This window comes from Gracilinanus agilis, chromosome 6 (assembly GCF_016433145.1).
Source record: "Gracilinanus agilis isolate LMUSP501 chromosome 6, AgileGrace, whole genome shotgun sequence".
Lineage (NCBI taxonomy): Eukaryota > Metazoa > Chordata > Mammalia > Didelphimorphia > Didelphidae > Gracilinanus > Gracilinanus agilis.
In genome coordinates this window covers 230,274,373-230,299,883 of record NC_058135.1, presented here as the reverse complement: position 1 = coordinate 230,299,883, position 25,511 = coordinate 230,274,373, and the positions used below count along the sequence as shown (strand labels likewise).

At 36.9% G+C, this 25,511-nt stretch overlaps 1 protein-coding gene across 1 annotated transcript in view; it reads left to right on the top strand.

Moving 5' to 3' along the window:
* The window catches only part of SPON1 (spondin 1), a 401,779-nt gene that overhangs the window by 98,405 nt on the left and 277,863 nt on the right, over window positions 1-25,511 (top strand). Inside the window, exon 3 of the mRNA XM_044680980.1 lies at window positions 14,321-14,454. Within this exon, the coding sequence (XP_044536915.1) occupies window positions 14,321-14,454 (134 nt within the window). The remainder of the gene's footprint in view (window positions 1-14,320; window positions 14,455-25,511) is intronic.

Genomic DNA, 25,511 nt, shown 5'->3' with positions numbered 1-25,511 from the left:
TTCCCTAATCACACATTGACATTTATGTTGAATCTGTCAAATATCTCATACTCACTTATTTAAGAGAAATTTCTGGAATTAGAATACCATTGGATGAAGGTACGGTTCTCTCTTTGTAGATGCTTCATGAGTTCCCAGATGTACAGCAAGCATACTTGAGTCTCAGGTCTCTTTAAACAATCAGAACAGAAAGTTCTGATGTGATCCAGTTGACCTGTGCCTATTAAATTAAGAACTAGCTTAATCTGAGTGCTGTGGTTCCTGCTATTTGTAGGCAATTGAAAGTCCTGACTAGATAGAAGCAGGAGGTCCCACAGCTGTGCTTTTCCAGTTCTCTGTGCCTCAGACTATGCACATTTTCTGTCACTCAGTTTTTTTAAACCCTTACCTTTTGTCTTAGAATTGACACCAAGTATTGGTTCCAAGGCAGAAGAGTGGTAAGGGCTAGGTAACTAGGGTTAAGTGACTTGCCCAGGAGAACACAGCTAAAAATGTCTGAGGTCAGATTTGAATCCAGGACCTCCCCTCTCCTTTCATAAATCCACCTAGATGCCCCTGTCAGTGTGAGTTTTTAGAATATATGTTAGACCATGAGCTATATGTTGGATTGACTACTTGGTATGGGGAGTTCGAGACCATAAGAGATTGGTTTGGGTAAATACAACTTTTTTTGAGTGAACATTGCTCCTCCATTCATAGATGATAGCAGTAAATAGTTTAAAGCTGAAAGGACCCGAGAAATCATATAATTCAACATCTTTCCCCCATTTCCCATGTGAGGAAGCAGAAGCTCAGAGATTTGAAAAGACTTGCCTGGGTTCATGCATCTAATGAGTAGCAGAACTAAAACTGGAGCCAGTTCTTTCATGGTTTTACACAACAACAGTTCAAGTCAAAAAGCATTCATTAAGGACCTACGAGGTGCAAAGTATTGTGCTCAGCTTTGGAGATACAAAGCCAAAAATGAAAAATAGGATCTGCCTACATTGACTCAAGGGAAACAATATTTAAGCCAAAGATGACTTTAGGAAAGAAAGCATTTTAACAATGAAGGGATTCAGAAAGGTGCCTATCAGAAGTGGTATCTAAGGTGAGTCTTGAAGGAAACTTAAGACTCTAGTCTAGAAGATGGAAATAAAGGAAGAAGTATATTTCATTCATGGGGGAACAACATGGCTAAAGATATGGACCTGGAAGATGGGATACTGAGTTTGGGAAATAGAAGTCAGCTAATTTGGCTTGAAACCAATGTACATGAAGGGAAGAAGAGCTTTAAATGCCAGTCTCAAGAGCTTGTATTTTATCCTAGAGGCAGAAGGAAAAGTCTGAATATTTTTGAACCAAGGTAGTGAATGACATAGGCAAACCTGTACTTTAGGAAGAATATTTTGATTACTGTATGGAAATGATTGGATTGGGGAGGTATAGAAGCAAGGAGTCCAACCAGAAGGCTATGGCAATTGTCTAGGCAAGAGGTAATTAGAGCCTAAACTACGATGATAGTCATATTATTGGAGAAGAGACAGATATATTGATTGTTTTGGAAATGGAACTGACAAGATTTTCCCAATGAGTGGATATGAGTGATAGGGAAATAAAAGAGTTAAAAATGATTTCAGGTTTATAAATTTGAGAGACTAGAGGGATGGGGCTTTTCTTAATAGAAATTTAGAAGTTTGGGAGAAGAATAGTTTTTAATAATGATGATGATAATTAGAATTTGTATAGCACTTTAAGGTTTTCAGAGTCACACACACACACACACACACACAATTTCATTTTATCCTCACAACAACCCTGAGAAGCAGATGCTATTATTACCTTCATTTCATAGATGAGGAAACTGAGGTTGAGACAGTCTAAATGACTCCCCTGGGATCACACATCTAATAAATATCTGGGGTAGAATTTGAACTCAGATCTTTTTACTTGGAGTTATGCACTGTATTTACTGTTTTCACTTAGTTGCTAAGGGATAGGGTAGTGAGTTCTTTTGGGGGGGGGGACTGAGTTAGGGCTATTGAGGGAACATCCAGCTTGAAATATCCAACAAGCAGCTGGCGATGTATAATTGGAGCTCGAGAGGGAGATGGGATGGTATATAAATTTAGAAATCACTTATATAAATGTAATCATTGAATCTATAGAATCTGATGAGAGAGATTGTGTGTCAGTATAGGGCAAAGATCTGGGGGACCACCTTGGTTAAAAGATAGGACATGGATCTAGTAGATGATTTCCACAAGCATACAAATTAAGGTGATATGGATGGATGTAGTAACCTAGAGGAAAAAATATCGTTGAGTAATAACAACAGAGGGAAGGTCTGAATGTGGCAGGATTTCACAAATTCAAGAATAAAGGAGTGTGAGGAGTAGGTCTGAGCTAAGAGGATGTTTATTTGTTATAGAAGGATGAAGGTTTTCCAAAGTGTTCTATGGGAAAAATCACTTCTTTGATTCCTCATCTGTAAAATGAGAGCTATCATCCAAACATCTCTTCTGTTGTACCATCCCAATACTCTACCCTGAAATGAAGATGCTAACCAAGGATCTAGTCCTGTTAGTGAGCAGTTGCTCTGTTTGCCTACCCAGAGGGGGTCAGCTCAGGAAATGAAGTGTCTTGAAATAATTTAATGCTTATTTGTACAGTGAGTTTAAAATTTCACTAACCTGATCATAAATTTGAATGAAATATTATGAAAAGCATTTAAAAGCAATTCAGTCAAGAGCGATGCTGCTTTAAGGTCCATGGTGTTTTCAATTACTCATTTTGAGTATTTTTTTCATGACACGCTTTAGCAATGGCTATTAAACATTCAGCTGGATTGCTGTTTAAATCGTAAAGTGTAGATTTATCTCCTATATGCAATGGTACCTAATGTAATCACTCAAAACCTGATTGCTTCTCCATTGCACATTGTTAAGACCTCCTTATTCAAATCTTTTTCTAGCAGTTTTGGCTAATGCCCCCATAGATCAGATCATATATGATTACGTTGGCCTGGGGACCCCCTTTGCCAATGCAGATGGCTCTCCTTCCACAATATATTGTCGTGGCCAAGAAGAGTCATCCCTGTTGGCTACCCTTTTGGCAAACAGCCCCTCCATGTGCAGCTAGTCTGATCTTTCTAAGGTAGATGTAGTTCATTCCTGAGTATGTATCTGATGCTTTTCCAGCTTGGAGGAAGGATCTGCCAGGATTTGCATTTCTGTAGCATAGCTTTCAAGAGCCCCAGGTCACCTCTACCTCATGATGAAACATTAAAGTAGCACCTTAGGGGAGAGTCCAGGAAGGGAGAGGTCAAGACTGGACTTGTGAGCTCAGTGGCCTAAGAAACTCTCTGGGGAGGAAAGTTGCTACACTAATACAGGCCAACACCTTTTGTTCATGTTCTAGACTCACATTAAAGCACTTCCAGTTTTACTCTGTGCCCATTCCCGCCTATTTGGTACAGGGAATAAGGACTAGATCTGAGATCTCATTGGTATAAGAAACTCCAATGTGAAGATTCTTTCTACTAATGGAGGTTAGTGCCTTCTCTTCAACAATGTCTTAGTGAGTTGCCCAGAGCATAGAAAAGTTTAGTGACTTTTTCAGTCTTCCATCTGTTCTAGATGTATGGAACACGCGAAGTAGTATATGAACCCAGGTCTTCTTGGCTCCAAGGCAAATTCTCTAGTCTCTATACCATGCTGCCTTTCTTTTAAAAAAATAAGTAGTTTGTTCTATTAAAATTCCCAGTTATCTCCCACCCTTCTCCTTCCCCCTCTTCACTAGGGAAGGAATTATTTAACAATATCGTAGTATTCCATCACAATCATATGCTGTAATTTGTTAAGCCATTGCTAAATTTATGGACATCCCCTCAATTTCCAATTTCTTGCCACCACAAAAAATGGCCATAAGATATTGAATAATATTGCTAATAGCTTGAGAGGCATTATGGAATGGCAGATAAGGAGCTGACCTCAGAATCAGGAAGACTTGAGATCAAATCCCCTTGTGGCACATACTAGTCGTGTGATCCTATTCAAGACTCTTAATTTCTCTTGTGTCCTGATACAAGATGTCCTGACAAAGTTGCAGAAGAGGTACAGGTCTACATTGATAGAGGTTATTTCCTCTTTGCGAGTTCCCCATTCCAGTAAAATCATAGGTCTGTTTTAAAAAAGTTTATTTTGTGTCTAGAGCCAGCATTTCATTGACATAGCTACTTTTCTTCCATTCACAGCAAGGAGGGGCTTTACTTAAAAGAAGATCTGATTGTCCAGGCTTTCCTGAGGCAGCTTTTTCCCTCCTTTCCTCCCTTTTTTTCTTAGCTCAAAGGGAGGACTTAGAACAAAGTTGCTTCTGGACCTTTATTCGTCCCAGCTTCTCTGATAAAATTTCCTAGTCATATAATGGCACAAAAAGTTCCAGCCAGGTGGATGGACACTAGATACCTCAGAGTTAGTGGATTTTTGAAACCTGTGTTAGTCATTTTACCCAATAAGGAAGACTCACTTTCCTGAGTTCAAATCCAGCCTCTGACACTTCCTACCTGTGTATCCTTGGGCAAGTCACGTAACCCTGTTTGTCTCAGTTTCCTCTTCTGTAAAATGAACTGGAGAAGGGAAATGGCAAACCTCTCCAGTATCTTTGCCAAGGAAGCCCCAAATGGGGTCATGAAGAGTTAAACATGACTGAACAACAACCATGTCCTGCTGATCAGAATGGGAATGAAAGGTGACAGAGTACCCATGTGCCACTTTATCCTTGTTAGATGTCTTTACTTTATCAGGGGAAAATAAACATCTTTGTATTAAATGCTGGATGTCTTGGGGAGAGCCTCATCAAGCCTAAACTAAATGGGTGCTTAGTTTAATAATTAATTAATAAGGCTTATTAAAGGTTGACCTCTGACACATTTATATAGTGGATTTCCATTTTGAAAGTGTTTTCCTCACCTCTGCCTTGGGAAGTTGGTAATGAAAGGCTTCTGATCTCTATTTCACAGCTGAAGAATTTGAGAGTCAAAGAAGTTACATAATGCAGCCACAATCCCACAGCTAGTGAGCAACTGAGCCAGGAATGGATGCCAGGTCTTCAGAGTTTCATGTTCAATCTATTGGTCCCCCAGGTTGAGGATTAGAAAACAAAAAACAATAAATATGAGATTAGGGTAGATCAAAGGAGACACAGTCCCCAAAGGCTATCAAGCTAGACATGTCTTTTCAGAGTTTATCCTTAAAGCAAGTCACAATTAGTCTGACTCAGGAATTTGTCTTTCCTCTCCTCTCCTCTCCTCTCCTCTCCTTCTTTCCTTCCATTCTTACTGTTGCTCAAGGCAGATATTTACCTTTCATTATTGTGCCTCTTCCTTCTTGAGCCATCCTAGACTATTGCCTCCTTCTAGTACAGGATTTGGAGAATAGTGGCTTCCATCTTTTTGACCATAACTGGCATATTAAGACGAAAAAAAAAGGAAAGGAGCCAGGTGGGTACATTAACTGGAGAATGTTATTTGTACCAAGAAAAAGAAATGGAAAGCTTTGGAGATAAATAGAACCAAGCCTAAAATATCTCACACTCATCACTTTTCATCTCTATTCACCTCCTTCCCTACCTTTGCCTCTCTCAGTCAGATGCTCCTTGTCCTCTAAGGGGTTAATTTACCAGCTTTTCCTGGCTCCTTCTCCTTCTTCTACCTCTTAAGTAGGTTTCCTTTAAGGGCCTGTTTTGGGAACTCTTTTCTTTCACTATCTCACTTACTTCCATGGCTTTAGATATAAAAATTACACTTATGATTCTCAAATCTCTGTCTCTGTTTTCTGAGTTCACAGGAATATTGATGTGGAAGCAGAAGGGAATAGCAATACATTTAACTAGTTACAGCTCATATCTGAAACTCAGCATATTCAAAATTTAATTTGCCATCTTCTCCTCAGTGGATAAAATGCTGGGCCTGGATTCAGAAAGACCTGAGTTTGAATTTGACTTCAGACGCAAACTAGCTGACTAATGCTAGAAAAGTCACTTAATTGCTGCCTACCTCAGTTTCCTCAACTCTAAAATGGGGACTATAATAGTATCTATCTCTCAGAGTTGTGAGAATCAGATAAGAATTATCTATAAAACACTTAGTATAAAGCCTGACATATAATAGATACTTACTAAGTACTTGTTTCCTTTCTTCCAAACCAGCTTTTCTGCCTTAGCTTTTTAAAACAGTTGCTTCCTGGGTTTCTCTTACACAATCTTTTTTCCCTGAGTTTTTCAAGCAGAAATGAAAATTATGATAATATTAAATACTCTGCAGTTTTCTTAATGTGACAAGTATTGGTTTAACCAACTCAGTCTTTGGAAAATAAATTTCTATAATTCCTTTTTCAACATAACTTCAGAGTAGAAATTATACTTCAGGATAGTAATAGCCAGCACTTATATAGTGCCTACTCTGTACCAGGGATTAACCCTTCATAATATTATTTCATTGATCTCCACATCCACCCTGGGAATTAGGTGCTCTTATTATCCCAATTTTACAGTTGAAGAAATTGAGGCAAATGGATTAAGTGACTTGCCCAAGGTCACACAGTAAGTATCTCAAGGCCAGATTTGAACTTAATTCTTCTTGGATCCAGAAGTATGGTATCCACTGCCACTCAACTGAGTGCCTACAGTTGATTAGTCAACTCCAAAGCTTCCTATTAGATTGACATCTTTTTAGAAATCTATAGACATGGTCATTGTTACTCCCATCATCTCTTCCTGTATCATGTGAAATTGATCAGTACCATTTCATTGGCCCAGAATCAGTAAATAAATTGCCAAGAATCCAAATATAGTGATGAAGTACCAGGATACAGAATTCACCAAGGATGTATCTTTAGTAAGCATAAATATAACATGGAGGATCAGAGGAAATAGGACCTTAGTTGTGACAGGTCCTGAAATCATGTTGATTCATCTACCAATAAGAATTGGAAGAAGAATATGTTATACTCTCCTTTCATCATGTCTATGAGCATGGTAGGATCAGTCATTGGAGATGGAAGTATTACCTTTATTTTTAGATTTTTTTTAACCTTTCAAGGTCTTTGAAAACTACTTTTGTTTCAAGAAAGAATTTTTGGGAATATATTTTCCATTTTCCCTGAGGATTCCTCTTTGAAGACAATAACTTCTCCCAATGTCTTCTTCAACCCCCAGGCATGCGAACTCAGAACTGTTTTTGACTTTTCCCTTTCTTTCATCTGCTACATCCCATTAATTGCCAAGTCCTGTCAGTTCTACTTCCTCACTCACTTTCATATTAGTCCCTCCTTTTTTTACAACCACCATTGCCATCTAGGCTTGCAATTCTGATGACCGAGATGATTATAGCCACCTAAATGCTCTTTCTGTTTTTAGGGTATTTTGTCTATGATTCAGTCTTTATATAAAAACGTTTTATTGATTTTTAAAAATTTTTACATTGTTGTCACTTTCTGATCTTTCTAGGAGAACCCTTCCTTGAATCAAAGAAGGAACATTAAGCATAGAAATAAAACACTGATCTGATCCCAAACGTAAATTCCTCCTATTATACCCTCTGTTTTAATCATCTGCTAATCCTCTTAATTTGTCAATTAAATAATGTCACTTTTTTACTATCCTTCCCCAACTTTGGTAGTGATAATTTTGTTGTTGTTGTTGGTCAATGATGTCTGATTCTTCATGACCTAATTTTGGGGTTTTCTTGGCAAAGATATTAAAATGATTTACCATTTCCTTCTCCAGCTCATTTTACAGATGAGGGTCTGAGGCAAACAGGGTTAAGGGATTTGTTCAGGGTCACACAGCTAGTAAAGTGTCTGAGACCAGATTTGAACTCAGGAAGTTGAGTCTTCCTGACCCCAGGCCCAGAACTCTATCCACTGCCCCATTTAGTTGCCCTTGCTAGTGACACATTGCCTAACAAATAAGGAATAAACTCTCAAACCTCTTATTCATCCCACTTTTCCTTGTCTCTTGCTGTTTTTTTTTTTTTGGTTTTGTTTTGTTCTTAGACAAGCTGGACCACTCTTTATCCTTTTCTTTTTTTGTTCTACAATCTCCTGTCTCTTTGCCTTTGTTCACATTGCTCCCTAAACCTTCCAAGGTTGTGGAATGGAACCTTTTTCCCCATTCCCCAACTATTCCACTATGTCTAGACATTGAATACCTCTTTCCTTTCTAGGCTCAAGTGTAGCTTCCTTCATGAAGGTGTCCCTTGCAATGCCCATCCTTGCCACATTCTCTTATGATACAAGGATTTATACAAATGTATTTTGTCCCTTTTGAGATTTTAATCTCTCTGAGAGCTGGATCTGTTTTGTATTTATCATTGTATTCCCAAAGTCTAGCTGAGTTTGGACATAGCAGGAAATTAATAAGGATTTATTGAATTGAATTAGCTAATCTGATAAACCCATTGTACCAATATACTAAAGAAAGACAAAAAAAACTCTTTAGGGTCCCTCCTCCAGTGCTTAGACCACACATATTCATTGTAAAATTGGGCTTCTAGAGCCAAAAAAAATTGTTATTTGTTTTTCTATTGTATTATGTTAACTTGCATAAGTGAAGTAAAATGAAACAATGTATAATCCAATACAGATGAGGTTGGTATAAAATGGCTTTGACATCCATTAAGGATATAAAATGAGAGCATCAAGAATAGGATATTTGATATTAACCTTATTTCTTTTCAAAACAGAATTATTGGATTTGTTGATCAGAGGAATGCTGTTGATAAATGTATATGTTAACTAAGTTGGGAGGTATCACTAAGGTGTTGGATGACAGTCAGGATCCAAAAAGATCATGAAAGACTAGAATATTGGACCAAATTGAATAAGAAGCAATTTAAATGGAGATAAATGGAAAATGTTACACTTGTGTTAATAAAATCAACTATGCAAAGGAAACATGGCCAGACAGTAGTAATTCATCTAAAAGAAATTTGGGTTTTTTTTTAATAAAGCAAGTTTAATATGTATTGGTAATATTATATTAAAACTAAAAAAAGCCAAATGTGATCTTGGTCTATTGAGATAGATAGTATCTAAGAATTAATAGATGAGAATCCTGTTCTATTTTGTCCAGGTCAGTCTACGTCTGTAGAATTTTATTCAGTTTTGCATATTGACAATCTGGAGAACATTTTGGAGCAACCAGGATGGTGAAGGATTGCAATTCAGGCCATATGTGGATCAATAAACTAATCAGCATTTATTAAGTATGTACCATATGCTAGACATTGTACTAAATGCTGGGGATCTAAAGACAGACCAGAAAAAAGATGGTACCTGCCTTCTAGGAGAACAGTGTAATGGGGAAATGACATGCAAACAACTGTACAAATAATACATACATACATATATATATATATATTTAGGAATACTATGTGTGTCTTCAATTTACATATATACATATATATATAAATTGAGGGTTGGTTGAGGGCAGGTACCATCTTTTTTTGGTCTTTCTTTAGAATGCTGGCCTGGAAAAGAGAAGAACTGCCGGGGAAAGGAATAAAATGATTTATCTCTTCAAGTGTTTGATTAGCTATTATGTGGAAGAGGGATTAGAATTATTAAACTTGTCCCCAGATGGAAAAATCAGGAAGAATAGGTGGAGGTTGCAAAGAATTAAAGTTGGATTTAGTGTAAAGGAAAATAATAAGAAATCTTTAGAAGTAGAGATTGTTTGCTTCCTAAGGTATTGTCATCTCTCTCCTCCACCTAAATCTCCCCTTATTGGGAGTCTTCAAAGAAAGATTGGATTGTCACTTAGGTAGTTTATTGTAATGAGAATTCTTTTTTAGGCATGGGGTATTCTGAGTGGCTTTCAAAGTCTCTTCTGAATTTGAAATTCTGTGATTATGTGACAGAAGGTGAGGGACATGTATGAGTTAAAGAAAATACCAGTGTTTTGAAGCATTGATATAAGAAGTAGGTTTATGGAAGAAAACTTGGTTCTGTTCATGATTTTGAGGTTCTGGGGAGATATCTACTTGAAGATTTCCTAGAGACTATTTGTGATATGTCTCTGGAGCTCAGAAGAGAGCTCATGGCTAGAGATTTAGATATGAGATTTATATTTATTAAATTAATATTTAAAACCATTAGAGTGAATGAAGCTGCTAAGGGAGATGGTAAAGACAGTGAAGAGATACTTTCAGACAAGACAAGTCCATCAGATACTCACTTCCTCCTATCCCTTCATATTGCATATTCTTCTCATGCTTCTAATTTATAAGATATATGAAATCCTTCTTATACTTGTATATTCCTCTATTTATCTTTTCTTTTCTTTCCCCTCTTGAAAATCTTAGAACAGAACCAATCCATCCCTCAGGATCTATTTTTCTTATTTAATATGCTTTGAAAACATTCTGAAGTGACACTTAATAATAGTTTAATAGCTAGTATATTATATCATTTGGTCCTTATAGTATTATAGTAAGGTAGATATTATTTCCTCATTTCATAAGTGAGAAAACTGAGGCTCAGAGTAGTTAAATGATTTTCTCAAGGCCATACAACTAGTGTCAGAGGCAAGAGTTTAATTCAGGTCCTTTTGACTCCAATTCCAGTACTTTCTCTACTTTGCCACAAATGTTAGTACTATATCATCATACAGCTACTTCTGATTGTCCAAACAAATTTACTTGTTGGGTGTCTTTGGACACATGTTTTTATTTCAAAGTTCTTTTTCATTTCCTTTTATTTCAAAGTTCAGTTTTGGTCTTTCCACGGGAAGTGTTTGAAAGTCCAGTGTTCCACTAAAAGCCCATTTTCCTCCTGTAACACTGTACTCAGCTTTGCATAGTAAGTTATTTTCAGTTGAAAACCTATCTCTTTTGGCTAATGAAATAATATCCAAGATTTCCTCTCATTTTTGGTAGAAGTTGCTAGATCTTATGAGATTCTGACTGAGGTTCCTTGCAAGTTGAACTATATATATGTATGTTGCCTTCTCCATTAGAATGGAAACTCCTTGAAAAAAGGGACTTTTTTTTTGCTTTTTTCATATTTCAAATATTATCATAGTACTTAGCATTTAGTATTTGTTAATATTTGTTCATTGATATAAAGCATTTGGACCAGTTGATCTCTAAGGTTGCTACCAACTCTAAATTCTATATTTTCTATTTATTTCCTATGTAGACTTTAGTTGAAAAAAAATCAAGGTGGGCTTGGGTTACATGATTGCTAAGGTTCCTTCTAGCTGAGATATTCTATGATTATCAAGTGAAACAATTATATCCTTAGGAATTCCTCCACTTAGTATGAAATCCTCTTCTTTTTTGTTATGCTCAGTTAGAGCTGTGGAATAGGGCTGATTTCCAGCCTGTTGCAGTATAGGAATGCTAGCTTTCGAAGTTTTAGGCAGAAATTTACTAGCTCTTGCCCTATCATCACCTCTTCCCTATCACTCTGTGCTTTTTGTTGTCTTCATCTCTCCTCCACCAAAATTCTAACAGAAAAAGTACAGCCTATGTACTGTTCATTGGCAAATGATACACATTTTTTTTCCAAGCTACAATTGTCAAGGTTAACTTAATCTTAAAATACTGATTTATAGCTATATTGACAGTAGCCAGGCAAGCTATATATCCTGAAACCATAATCTAACAATATTCTTTTTAATATCCTCAGCTCATTTTGGCTTCACATTCATTGACAATTCTATTTTTATTTGCAAAAATAGCTATTTCTATCCTTCTATCCACATTGAATTCTATACCTATAGGCATGATGTAAGGGGTGAAAGAAGAAAAAAAACCACTGGTATTTGCTTAAAAACTGCTTGCATTGTTAAACTTTTAAAAAAGCATTAAGAGGTTTTATGGGAGCTTGATTTGCAAACCCGGCCCCATAAAGCCAACATAACCAACAGCCAATGTTTTCCCAGAAATAGTTTTTATCCTTTAATAAATCTTAGCCACTAATGCCAGATTCATTTTCTAAAGATCACCTTTTCCTTTTGCTCAACACTCTTTACTGGCTCTCTATTGCCTACCAGATAAAGTTTTCATTAGCCTGGCAATCAAAGTTGCCCACATTGCAGACACCACTTTTCCATTTTTATCTCTTAAGAACATATCACAATGGAAACTTATGATTGAAAAAATTCATTATCTTAGGCACATGGAGAGACTGATGGATACTGGACTCATTTTCAGAGTGTTTAATTCATATTTATCTATGAAATGTAAACAGACTCAGAAAGTTTCCACATTTGACAGATGCTCTGTGGAGGATTATTGAAAGAATATGGACCAAAACTGCATAAGATAAGAGGCAGGTATAAGTTGAAGGATTACTCATATTGATGAGACTATAGATCTATTGGAGGATTTCCCCTTATGTACTCTATGCTCTTACCAAATTGGATTATTCACTCTTGTGCAAATATATTCCCATGCTTTTCCAACTTTGTTTCTTTGCCCACCCATAATTCTTTCAAACTGAAAGGCCAGTCTTTACTATCCTACCTATCAAGATCTTAGCAATTCTGCAGGGCCCAGCTCCAATGTTGTTTTCCTAGTTGAAATCATTATTGGCATCTCCCATTAGCTTGCCCACTTACTACCCACGTACATATCATTCCTCTACTTAACAGCCAGTCAATCTTTCTTGTATGAGGTGAAAGATAGTCATGGGACTAAAAGGAACTGGACACGCACCATCATCTTCCCATCTTTTGTCAATTAGAAATAGATATATAGCACATTAAAGCCAAAGAGAAACTCCCCAAGCTGTGGTGTGAACTAATAAATTAGGGTTAAGTACTATCATCTTGGGATTTGGAAGCCTAGACCTCCATGGAATTGGTTGCTAGGATGTATCTTTCCCCTCCTAGCAGCCAGAGTTAATAGGGGCAGACCTGTAGATTAGATCTGGGAGCATGGGAGAGTTGCCATATAGTCTGAGTCACAGGGCGATTAGGCATGGAGGTATAGTATCAATGGATAGGACTTATCCATGAGGTCAGAGGTTTAAGATCTGGTTGGTATTCAGAGGCTTTGGGACTTCAGGGCTCGGGGAAGCAGGGGGATGGAAGTGGAAAGAATACCGAACTGGGAATTCCAAATTTTTATCTATAACTAATTCAGAGCTATAAACTCTGGAACATTAGAGAAAACTGTTAAGTTTAAATAGGGAGCACAGCAACATTTAAAGAGGAAGTGAAAATGATAGAAGTAGAGACTATATAAATTTAGAGGTGTTAACAGCAAGAATTCTATATGGCTGTGGAATACCATAGTCTCCAAAGAACTAGAGCTGAAGGTTACCCAAAGGGCAATGGAGAAGCACATATTAGATGTGAGTAAGCTCTGTTTCACATCACCAATGAAGAATTATGCAAGAGAACCATGTAAAAGATGTCAGCAGGGAATTATATTACTGGAAGAGAAAGTGGGTTGGCCATGTGGCAAGAGTGAGTGTACTTTCTTGGTAGAAAATTTAGGTGAAAGCCCTAAGCATCTTGAGTAGCACCCCCTGTAGCACTTTCCTCAGAAGATATGGACAAGAATTGCGCAAGACAGACAAGAAGGGTGATGGGTAAGTCATATCATTAAGGGACTTCCCATATGAATGAGATTACAGATTCATCCATGAGAGGGGAGATTTTATTAATGCAGATTATTACTCCAAAAGAAAATAGTCTTTCAAAATTTTCTAGATTCTTGCCTCTGCTACTTATTTCTTTTGTGAAATATATCAAGTTTCTTTTCCTCACTGGATAGCAGTTTCCTCATTTGTAAAATGAAGGGAGTTAATTAGATCTTTAAGCAGAGTCATAACTAAGAAATCTGGAACTAGATGGTGCCTGTATAGATAGTCCATCCCAGTTGGGTTCAGAAATATTGGGACAGAGGGTAGCTCATTCCCCAAGAAATTTCAGCCCAGCTCTAATAATACAGTTGATTCCTGATTCTCTCAGCCTCAGAAAGAGGGAGATATCAGACCCTGGTGATAGAAGACAGCCCTTTTACATGGTAGTTAGAGGACCTGGGAGTATTGAGACAGTCCAGAAAACTGCTAAGGGAAGAAATACCCCAACCCCAGGTTGGCAACCTGAGGAAAAGCCCTAATTGCCCCACTCTAATTATAGTTTTGACTTAAAAGTCCTTTTCAGCTCTGTGTTCTGTGACCTTATTTATAATCATGGAAACTTATGAATTTATGGGAAACATTAAAGATTATATACTGATGATTTGATCCTTGGAAGTAGAAACTTGAAAATCAAATGTGAGCCTAGATTTTTATGAGTATATATTTCCACTTTTTTTCCCTTTCAGATCATAGATGAAGAAGAAACGCAATTTATGAGTAACTGCCCTGTGGCTGTCACCGAAAGCACACCACGGAGGAGGACACGAATTCAGGTTTTTTGGACGGCTCCACCTGCTGGTACAGGCTGTGTGATTCTAAAGTAAGTTAAGATTGATATCCTTGCAGTAACATGACTCAGCTTCTTGCAGTTCACTGACAACCCACACTGCAGTAAGAACACACACAAAAAAATTGAAAGTACTGCTTAGGCAGATGCACTATGAAACTTAATGAGTTTTGGTCTACATCTCTCAATCTCTGGTTCCCATTAGCACCACATCCTATTTGGCCCCATAGGAGAAGACATTGATAAAGTTGGGATTTCCAAGAGGTAAACTTTTGATGTGAGAGAATTCTGGATTTTCTGTCTTTCTTTTTTTTGTCTTTTCTATCCTTTCTTAATGCTTCCTTTTTCCCATGCCAAAAAAAAAGACTGTGCCCCTCTTCCTCAATTCCATCCCTGGTTCCTAAAGTTTGGCAGGGTATCAGTAGTATATAGCTACATTAAATCCAGGATGTGTGTTTTTGTGTATTCAACAAATATTTATTAAATGTTTGCTAGGCACATAACTTTGCTAGGCTCTGGAGAAAATATAAAGTTTAGGTAGAAAGGCAGTGTCCCTATCCTCATGAATCTTACAGCATATAGGGGGATAAGATGCACAGATAACTACAATATACTTTATTACAGAAGTGTATTAGAGAAGCTAAAATGTAAAGTGCAAAATGGTATCTGAGGGTGACTGTCATCACTGATAAAAGGGATCAGGGAAGGCTCCATAAATGAAATAGCATTTTGGTTGGATAGCAACAGATGAAGAGAAGTCATTATAGAAGCATAACAGGTAGCAGAAGGGGACTTACAGTTAGGAAAGACCTGGTTTAAAATCCACCTCTGAGAATTACTCGTAGTTTGACAATAATCTCTCTGTGCTCCAGTCTTCTCATTTCTAAAATGGTATTGAATCTCCAAAACCTTTCCCCCACCAACTGTATTGGGAGTTGCTTTAAGAATCCTGCTGACTTGGAACTCAGGGCAAAGGCTGCACACGCAACAGAATACCTTGATAACATTGTGGGAAGCACAGGGTCCCTTCAGCCTCCACACCTTCACCTACACTTTTAGCTTCTGCTGCCAGCTGGGAAAGATCTGACCTCAGGACTCATTAATAGTCCATCAGCCTAATCTAGTCAATCTGCAGAGCAGAGAAGAAGCCACTTCAGGACAGAATAGCCCAAACCCACAGATCCAGTAAATATCCAGAGAAGCAAGATTACAGCCAATTACAGAGGAAAAAGAAGAAAAAACTATGAGTAAACAACAGAAAAAGAAAAAAGAAATTACAATTGACAGCTTCTATTCAGGTATTGAACAAAGAGCAAATGGAACAGAGGAGGATCAAAGAATACCAAGAAAAAATGCAGAAATTCTAGCAAATTGGTCTTGGGCTTTGGAAGAACTCAAAATACAATTAAAAAAAAGCAAGAGAAGTTGGAGACAATTGGGAAAAAAACCTTAAAAAGCAAAATAAGTCATTTGGAAACAGAGGCACATGAACTAAAACAAGAAAATAGTATCTTGGAAGTCAGAATTTCCTAGCTTGAAAACGAAGCAAAGAAAGTGAAAGATGACCTACAAAGAATAACAGACCAGAAGGAAAAGGATGACCAAAAATCTAGGGATGAAATTCAGTCTTTAAAAATTAGAAGCCAACAACTAGAAGCAAATGACTTCACATGACAGCAAGAGTCCTATAAAACAAAATCAAAAGAATGAAAAAATTGAGAAAAATATGAAATACTTCATTGATAAAACAACAAAAATGGAAAATAGATCCAGAAGAGACAATTTAAGAATTATTGGACTACCAGAAAATCATGACAAAAGAAAAAGCCTAGACATCATTCTACAGGAAATTATCCAAGAAAACTGCCCCAACACTCTTGAACAAGAGGGAAAAATAGAAATTGAAAGAATCCACAGATCACCTCCTGCATTTAATCTCCAATTGACAACACCCAGGAATGTTATAGCCAAATTCAAGAACTACCAGACCAAGGAAAAGATACTACAAGTTGCTAAGAAGAAACCATTCAGATATAATGGAACTACAATTAGGATAACAGAGGAACTGGCTGCATCCATACTGAAGGACCAGAAGGTGTAGAATATAATATACTGAAAAGCAAGGGAATTGGGTCTACAACCAACAATCAGCTACCTAGCAAAATTGACTATATTCTTACACAGAAAAGTATGGCCATTTAATAAAATAGAAGACTTCCAAGCATTCATAAAGAAAAGACTTGACTTAAACAGAAAATTTAGGGGGCAGCTGGGTGGCTCAGTGGATTGAGAGCCAGACCTAGAGATGGGAGGTTCTAGGTTCAAATCTGGCCTTAGACACTTCCTATCTGTGAAACCCTGGGCAAGTCACTTAACCCCCATTGCCTAGCCCTTACCACTCTTCTGCCTTGGAGTCAATACATAGTATTGACTCCAAGATGGAAGGTAAGGGTTTTAAAAAAAAGAAAGAAAATTTGATACCCAAACACAGAACTCAAGAGAACCACCAAAAGATAATTAAGAAAGTGGGCAAAATATTTTAAGGGACCCAATAAGTTTAAATGATTTGTATTCCTATAAGAAAAGATAATATTGGTAACTCTTAAAAATTGTTATTATTATCAGGGTAACTAGAAGAAGTATACTTAGAGGGTATAGTGACAAACTGTATAGCATGATATGTCAAAAATATATAAAAAACAAAGGGTAAAAATAGAGGATAATACTAAGAGAAATGGGAAAAGAGATAAAATGGGGTAAATATATATTGCATAAAAAAGTGCATAGGGAGAGGTGAGGAGAAGACCAATACAATGGAAGGGTGAAAGAGGCTGGAGACAGTCTCCAAGAAAATTTTAATCATTACAATGGGAAGGGTCAGAAAGGTTCACATGGAAGGAAGACCTCCAACTCCAAATTTAGTCATCATCATCAACATCATCATCTTCAAATTAGTCATCAACAACATCACCAATATTATCAATAACAAGATAATCAATGTCTTCACCATCAACAACATCACCATCAACATCATCATCATCATCATCAACAACAACAACAAAATAAAAAATATCATCCACATCATGAACAACAACATCAACATCATCATCAACAACATTATCACCATCAACATCATTGTCATCTACAACACCATTGTCATCAACAAAAACCTCATCGTCATCATCAACAACAACATCAACATCATTGATGTCATCATCAACATCAGCATCCAACTATCCATCTTTTCCTGGCCCAGAAAGATTTTTGCTGGGTGGCCTAACCTAATAGCATACTATGCAGAGTACTGAATGAGAGCCCAAAGACCTAAACTCTAGGCTTGAGTGCCACTATGTGTCCTTTGGGGATAAAAAGAAAGCCTTTTTCCTGGTCTTAGATTCTTTGTTTATGTATGAGTGAAGCTTACCTGGACTCTGCATTAAGTTAATTAAATCAAAGAATAAACCAGGTGTAAACAAGAAAAAAGTTTTCTGTAGCATGGTAACAAAGTTCAGAAAGTGAAAACTCATCAAGTTTAGTCCCTTAAGTCCCTGCATGACTAGGGCACTTTGTTCCTTCTCAGGTTGGAGATATTGACTGGGTCAGCACCTTTTCATTTCTATACCTAGGGGCTCCTTGCCAATGTAGCTTATGCTTAATATGTTCAAATAACACATTGATTCAGTTCAAAGAGCACTTAATTAACATGGAATAAAATATTAAATAACAATGGAAAATAAAAAAAAATAAATTTAAGTCTGAGGACAAGAAAAAAAATAAAGTAAAATGGTCACAAATACATGAATGGCCCAGAGCCACAACACTTCTGAGAAAGGCTGACCCAGATTAAAACCTAATTGGGAAATGTTGAACAAAATAAATAAAACTACAGCTAAATATAGATAATGTTACATTTTAAAACCAAGTTATTATGTGGCCAGCAGGGACTATAGTGGCCCTGGTTTTTATCTGAGTTTGTTACCAGTGCTCTGTGGAGTTCAGCTCATGCTCTCAATGCTTATAGGAGAGGAATGGATAGAGAAAAAAACTCTATGGTTATATTACTTTGGGGGTGGCAATGAGAGCCTAGACAAGGTATCAGGCATGCATTGCACAGGTAGAGAGCTACACAATGGAGATCTGGATTGTTCTAAAGATGAAGGATACCAGATTTTGTCATTCTCCATCAAAGCTGTAATCACCCTGCCCTAGTTATAATTCTGCTAATATTGCTCAAACCATATGTGTGTCCCTCTTTGAGGCATGCATGAATCAATGGGATTTACAAAATATTCTTTTGTATAACCTTGGTGTCCAAAAATCTCCAACTCCTGAAAATGGAACTGATTTTTAGAAACAGACAAAAAAGCCATTTCCAATAAAATGTGGAGACTGGTGAGTGATGAAGCATGGGAAAACCATGTCTTCTACATTACTAGGAGTGGCTTCAAGGAAATGAGACTTTTTCTTGTGAAGTTTATAAACTGAATGTGAAAGTTCTTCCAAACAAAGATTGCTAAAATCCTTTTGTGCAACAGAATAAATGTGTAGCCCCCTTTAGAAACTTCTTTAAAACATAACACTATTGTATAGGTTTTGATGTGCTTAGAAAAAAAGACACAAAACCCATTTAATATCTTGATAGTTACTACATGTATGCACATAGAGGAGACATCTTCACAATTCTATCAAGAATTTCCCATGAGGTACAATTTGTGATTGCTGTTCTGATGGAATCTCCCCCCATCCTTTGCTTTAGGAGTAAAGCATTTCTGACTCTTTTGTAGCCTTTGTTTGGATGTAATATTGATTTATTGCTCAACATTAAGTGGTAAGAAGAAAATTAATTGAGGCTCTTTGATGGGGCTTTGAATATGTGCATAGTCAATAGAAAGATAAGCCTGAATGAATTTCTTTGCCACATGGCAATATTAGGCTAAGAGAGAAATTGGACAGGAAGAGGAGGACAGAGGAATTGAAACTGTTAAACCTGTTAATAATAACCAGCATTTATATAGCACTTTGAGATTTGCAAAATAATTTTCTTTTAAAAAAATAATTTTCTTTTTTAAAAATTTATTTATTTTAAAATATTTTTCCATGGTTACATGATTTATGTTCTCTCCAATCTCTCTTTCCTCCCCACTCCCAAAGCTGACAAGCAAATCCACTGGGTTATACATATGTTATCACTTGATACCGATTTCCATATTATTCATTTTGCAGAATACTTTCCAAACTCAGTGAGGTTTAGTACTAGAGCTTTATTATCTACATTTTATAGATAAGGAAACTGAGGCCGAGTGATTGACCTGGGGTCACATGGATAGCAGTATCAGGGATGGAATTTGAACCACTGTCTTCCTGACTCTTGAGTTCAATGCTTTATCCAGTATGCCATGGAATTCTACCAAAATCATTGTCATAAATGATGATAACAATACTTACTTCATGCCTGCATGAGGTATTTTATACTTTTCAAAGTGCATTTAGGTCCATTAGCTTCTTTGAGTTTGATGACAAACAACCTTGAAAGAGTTAGGAAGGAAAAAAAAATTAGAGATTCATGAGGCTGTGACTTTGATGGTCAGTCTTCTTTCATTTCACATTTAGCAAACATTTATCAAGCCTTTCTTATGTATAATGCATAGCCTTTAGAAAGCCATTGTTTCATGACACCCTTGTCATCTCAAGTTCTACTTCCCTTGTGAATCTAGGAATTTGACCTCTAGAGGAGAAAAGAGATGTTGAAAGGAATACAGCTTTTCTCCAAATATAGATGGGTAGGGATTGGCTAATGGGATTTGATTTTCTATAATGTATTAGGTTGTCAATGAAATATTGTTGCTATGTTTTTATTTGAAATCAGATGTAAATAGATTCCTGCTTCTTTAAAGTGGGTTAGCAAACAGGTAGCTCCAGCAATAGTCACACAATATCAGTCAGAAAATTGGACCAAGAGAATCTGCCTTCATTCTAAGTCTTCTTTAGTCATCTAAGGAAGCCAGGCTTTCTAGCAATAGCCATCGTTTCTAGGAAATAGAAAACACAAGGCTTCATTGTTAGTCTTACTTTTGTATCACTTTCTTCAATTGTTTCCTGAAAGCCATATTCATTCATGTTTTTATTCAGCTCCTGCTATTCCTGGCCCTCCAATGGGTACTATAGGGAGTATATGGTAGAAGAAATGACTCCAGTGCAACAGGAAACATTCAGTAGAGGATATTATCGGAAGGGAGAAAGTAAAAACTGGTGTGTGTATGTATGTGTGTATGTTTGTGTTTTGAACATATATTCATTCATTCATTCTATCATCCCTTATTAAGCACCTACTATGTGCTTGGCTGTGTACATAGGGCTGGGGATGAAAAAAGAGGCAAAAGATTCTCCCTATTCTCAAGGAGCTTATAATCTAATGTGGGAGACAACATATGATCAAAATATATATTAAGCAAGTTATGTACAGGATAAATAAGAAATGATTAAAAGAGGGAAAGTACTGGAATTAAGAGAAGTTAGAGAAGGCTTCATGTAGAAGGCTGGATTTTAATTGGAACTTAAAGGAAGTCAGGAGATCAGTAAAGGAAACTCTGTGGTATTTTTCCCCCCTAAATAAGACAATAGGAATACATAGTTTAGAACAAGATAGGTTGTTTCCTGGACCTTTGGAGCACTTAGCAATTTGGCTATCCTGATTTATTCCTTTGTTGTCCAATGTGACTAGGTTGTGGGAAGTAACTAGTCCTTACTGATTTGCTGTTGACATGAACTTAACAGCATTCACATTTTCCATTCAGGTGCAAAATTTTGAACATTTCCAATTTCTGGAGTTTCTGCTTAGTCCTTTTGCATGCTGTTCCCTTCAAGTGGATGGGCCTGCCCAATCAGTTTTCCAGGGAGCCTTCAGAACTACGATAATGTCACCATCAATGACACAGGCTCAAATTGAAACATCTTAGAAGTATAGTAGGCGTTTTCAAACCTATCTGGTGGGAAATTGTATTCTTTTGAACTCTGCCTAAAGGACTAACCAAGGAGAGCTGCTCACATGTCTTTTGTGTTTGCTTGTTATTGGGGAAGAGTCATTTAGCCCCATGTGTGTCACTGCTGTCTGAAGTCTCTAAGTACTTTCCCATATTCCACTGGAATTTAGCACTCCTGTAACTATTTCTTAAAGGTGAAATTTGAATATTTAGAGTGGAGGAAGAGTGGGCCAAAGATTTCTTCAAACTGGCTGAATAAAAAATGGCATTATTATTTTCATAACTTAAAGGGAAGAATTTCTTTCTTATTCTATAAATTTAAGAAGTCCAACATTCTAGTCCAATCCAAATCAAGCAAGCATTTAGTAAGCAATGTTTAAAACATTGTGCTAGACATTAGGGATACATACAAACATAAAAATTACTCAGTCCCCTCAAGAAGCTTATATTTTATCAAAGGGATTTATATTAAAAATAAGTCTATATGTGGTGATTTGAGGAGAAAGGGAAAAGCACTAATAAGTGAGAGAACCAGGGAAGCCTTATAGGAGCTGGCACATGAACTGAGCCTTGGAGGAAAGAGATTCTAAGATGCAAACGTGAAGAGAGAATATATCCCAGATGTTGGAAGAAAATTTGTGAAAAAAATACAAAGAAAGGAGAGAGAATGATCATGTTAGGAAATGGAAAATGGCTGGAACAGAGAATATATGAGGAGGGGTAACATATAATAAACTTGGAAAGATAGGACAGAGTGAAGTTTTGAGGGATTTTCAATGTTTACCTGAAAGGAATATATTTTATCCTAGAGGCAGTAAGAAATAAGAGGGTGTTCTTGAGCAGGGGAGTGATTTGTTCATATTGAGTTTTTGGTAGTTTATTTAAGCTATATGGGAGAGTGGAAATCTTGGGAGCTTAAAGTCCCATTAGAAGACTGTTGTAGTTCAAACAAGAAAGTAATAAAAGACAGGATTAGAGTGATGGCTGTTTGAGTGGAGAGAAAGGAGTGGATATAAGCATATTTTGGAGGTAGAATCAGGAAGACTTGGTAATTCATTAAATATTGGGATAGGGATGGAAAGGGGAGAATTATACACCATTCTGAAGTTGTGTGACCATAAGAGTGGTGAGGCCTTCAACTATGTAGAAATATAGGAGCTTTGAGGATGGGTGAGTTTTAGAGTTGGGATGAGTCAGTTTGAGATGCTTATGGTACATTTGAATAGGGTTATCTATTAGAGAGCTGGTCTTAGAGACAGGAACTCAAGAAAAAGAAGCTTAGCTGGGAGATATCTGTGAAGAATTAATAATGATACTTATAGATTATATGAATAGTGAGAGAAGAGATACCAAGAAAAACAAGAAAAAGCCTAGGACAGAGCCTTGGGGAACACATATGGTGAGCATGCTAGAATATGGATGATGATCCATTAAAGGACATTGAAAAAGGAAGTCATATGAGAACATACTAGGGGTTAAAATGGAAGAGTTTACCTTAAATAAAATCATAGAATTTCAGAACTAGAAGAGCCTCCAGAAATCATTTTGTCTTAGAAACAGAGAATCCTAGTTAGAACAAACCTCAGAGTTCAGTTCCTTACCTGATGTGTGAATTCACCTGCAAAATCTCTAAGTAAAATTTTCCAGGTTCCATTTGAAAATCACTAATAACAAAGAAGTCACTACCTCCTTAGGCAGCTGGTTTTATTTTTGCACAGCTTTGATTATTACTAAAAAATTTCCTTAACGATTCAAAATTTTCTTCTCTGTAACTTCCCCTTATTGAATTTAGTTCTGCCCACTGAAACCAAGTAGATCATGTCTTCCTCCAATCACAGCCCTTCAAATATTTTGAAGACATTGATAAATCCCTCAAACTCCAGATCTTCTCTTTTCCAGATCCTAAAAAGTGATACATTTATAAAGAAATGTTGGTGCCTTTCTGAGAAATGGGAGAAACATGGTAGTTGAATCTCTATTCCCCAAGGGTGCATCAATGAAACAAAACCTGGCCCATTGGTAGGGAAAAAAAGAGGGGTTGAGGTAAATTGGACAAAATATACATCAGCATCAGTCAGGATAAGTCCTGACTTTATGGTGACATGATGAGATTTTCCTTCAGATCACTTTCAATCCATTTATTTGCCCACTTCTCTCTGAATATGATCATTCAAAAAGTTCTTAATACCACTTACCTTTGCTATCATCCAGTCCTCATTTCTTTATCAAGATCTTGTTAGGATTCTATGGGAAAGTCTTTTATATATTTTGTTCACATTCAAGTATACCACATTATTCCCTTGTTTGACCAGTCATTAGTAACTCCATAGAGAAATTCTTTGGTATTTGTTTGACAATACTTAATCTTTGAGAAGCCACATTGTTCAATCCTTTAATTTTACAGAAAAGGAAACTGAAGCCTTGAGTGAGGTACCAGTGCGACTTAATAAAAAAACACATTGTTAATTAATGACAAATCTAGGATTAGAATCTGTTTCCCTTGCCTCCCATGCCAATATTATTCCCAGCACATAATTCTATTCTTTTCTTAATTTAGAATGAGTCTTTCTTCTTACTGGATTTTCACCACTTAGTAAAAAAGATCTACATTCTCTCACATAGTCCTGGAGTCCAAAGAGACCTTGGGCCATCTGAACAGTCTTCCCTTTAACATTTCTCATAAGTATTATCTAGTGTCTAGTCAAAGACCTCCAATGAAAGAGAACTTGAGATTTGTTCCAATCCAGTGAGGCAACCTTATCTGAAAGACAAGAGGTTAAGTTTCTCAGTATTTATCTTTGCTGCCCTCTCTCTGTATAACCAGTGAAGAGTGCCATAGAACTCATGAGTGATTGTAACTGAAATCAGATAATAATGTTTTCTATTTGGTAGTTTTACATTCTATTGGTATCAGGTCTTTTCATTTAATTCAATTCAGTGAACATTTTTAAAACACCATTTACTATTCTAGTTGCCACCTTTTTGGTCGTTCATGAAGATACATTTCCTGCCTTCCTGGAGATGAAAGTTTAGTAGGGGGATAGATACAAACAAAATAATTATGATGCATGATAAGTGAATAAAAGGTGCAAAATGCCTTATGAAGTCAGATCAAGGACAAGGGAAAGTGAGGGCTTTGGAGGCAAAAAGATAATTGTCTCCTGTGGGCATTAAGGAAGACTTCGACAGGTACACAACTTTCTGGATGGACTCTAAAAATTGAGTAGAGTTTTAACAAGTAGAGGGATGTAAGAAGGTATTTCAGTCACAGAGAAAAAGATGAATAAAAGTAGAAGTGGGAAAGTTTGGGGCATGTAGATCATATATTTAGAGTTGGATGAAAACCAAATGTCATCCATTCCCAAATCAGCCATTTTAGAGATGAGGGAAGACTGAATGAGGTATCAGTAATTTAATTACTTTTCCAAGGTCATACATGTAATTAGTAACTGGGTTAGAATACAAGCAAATCCAGGTCCTTTGATTATAAATTTTCTGTTCTTTTCCATATTGGGCAGTTCAGGCCAAGTCAAGTCAACAAATATTTATTAAATGGCTAGTCTAGTGTAGGGGATACAAAAAGCCTCAGAACAATCTCTGACTAGAAGAAATGGGAAGTGTGTGAATGGGCAAGGGGACAGCAATAAGTAGTCCAGTTTAGCTGAAGAGTACACTAGGTGAAAGGGGTTGTATGTAATAAGGATGGAAATGTCACATTATATAGTGTCACATTATATAGATACTAAGCGAAGGATCATAGAATTTTTTTAATTTTTTAAACCCTTAACTTCTGTGTATTGACTTATAGGTGGAAGATTGGCAAGGGTAGGCAATGGGGGTCAAGTGACTTGCCCAGGGTCACACAGCTGGGAAGTGTCTGAGGCTGGATTTGAACCTAGGACCTCCTGTCTCTAGGCCTGGCTGTCAATCCACTGAGCTACCCAGCTGCCCCCTGGATCATAGAATTTATAGGATCCTAGGATTTAGAATTGAGAAGGACCTTAGAGTTTGTCCAGTCTCTCTCTCTCTCTCTCTCTCTCTCTCTCTCTCTCTCTCTCTCTCTCTCTCTCTCTCTCTCTCTCTCTCTCTCCCTCTCTCCCTCTCTCTCAT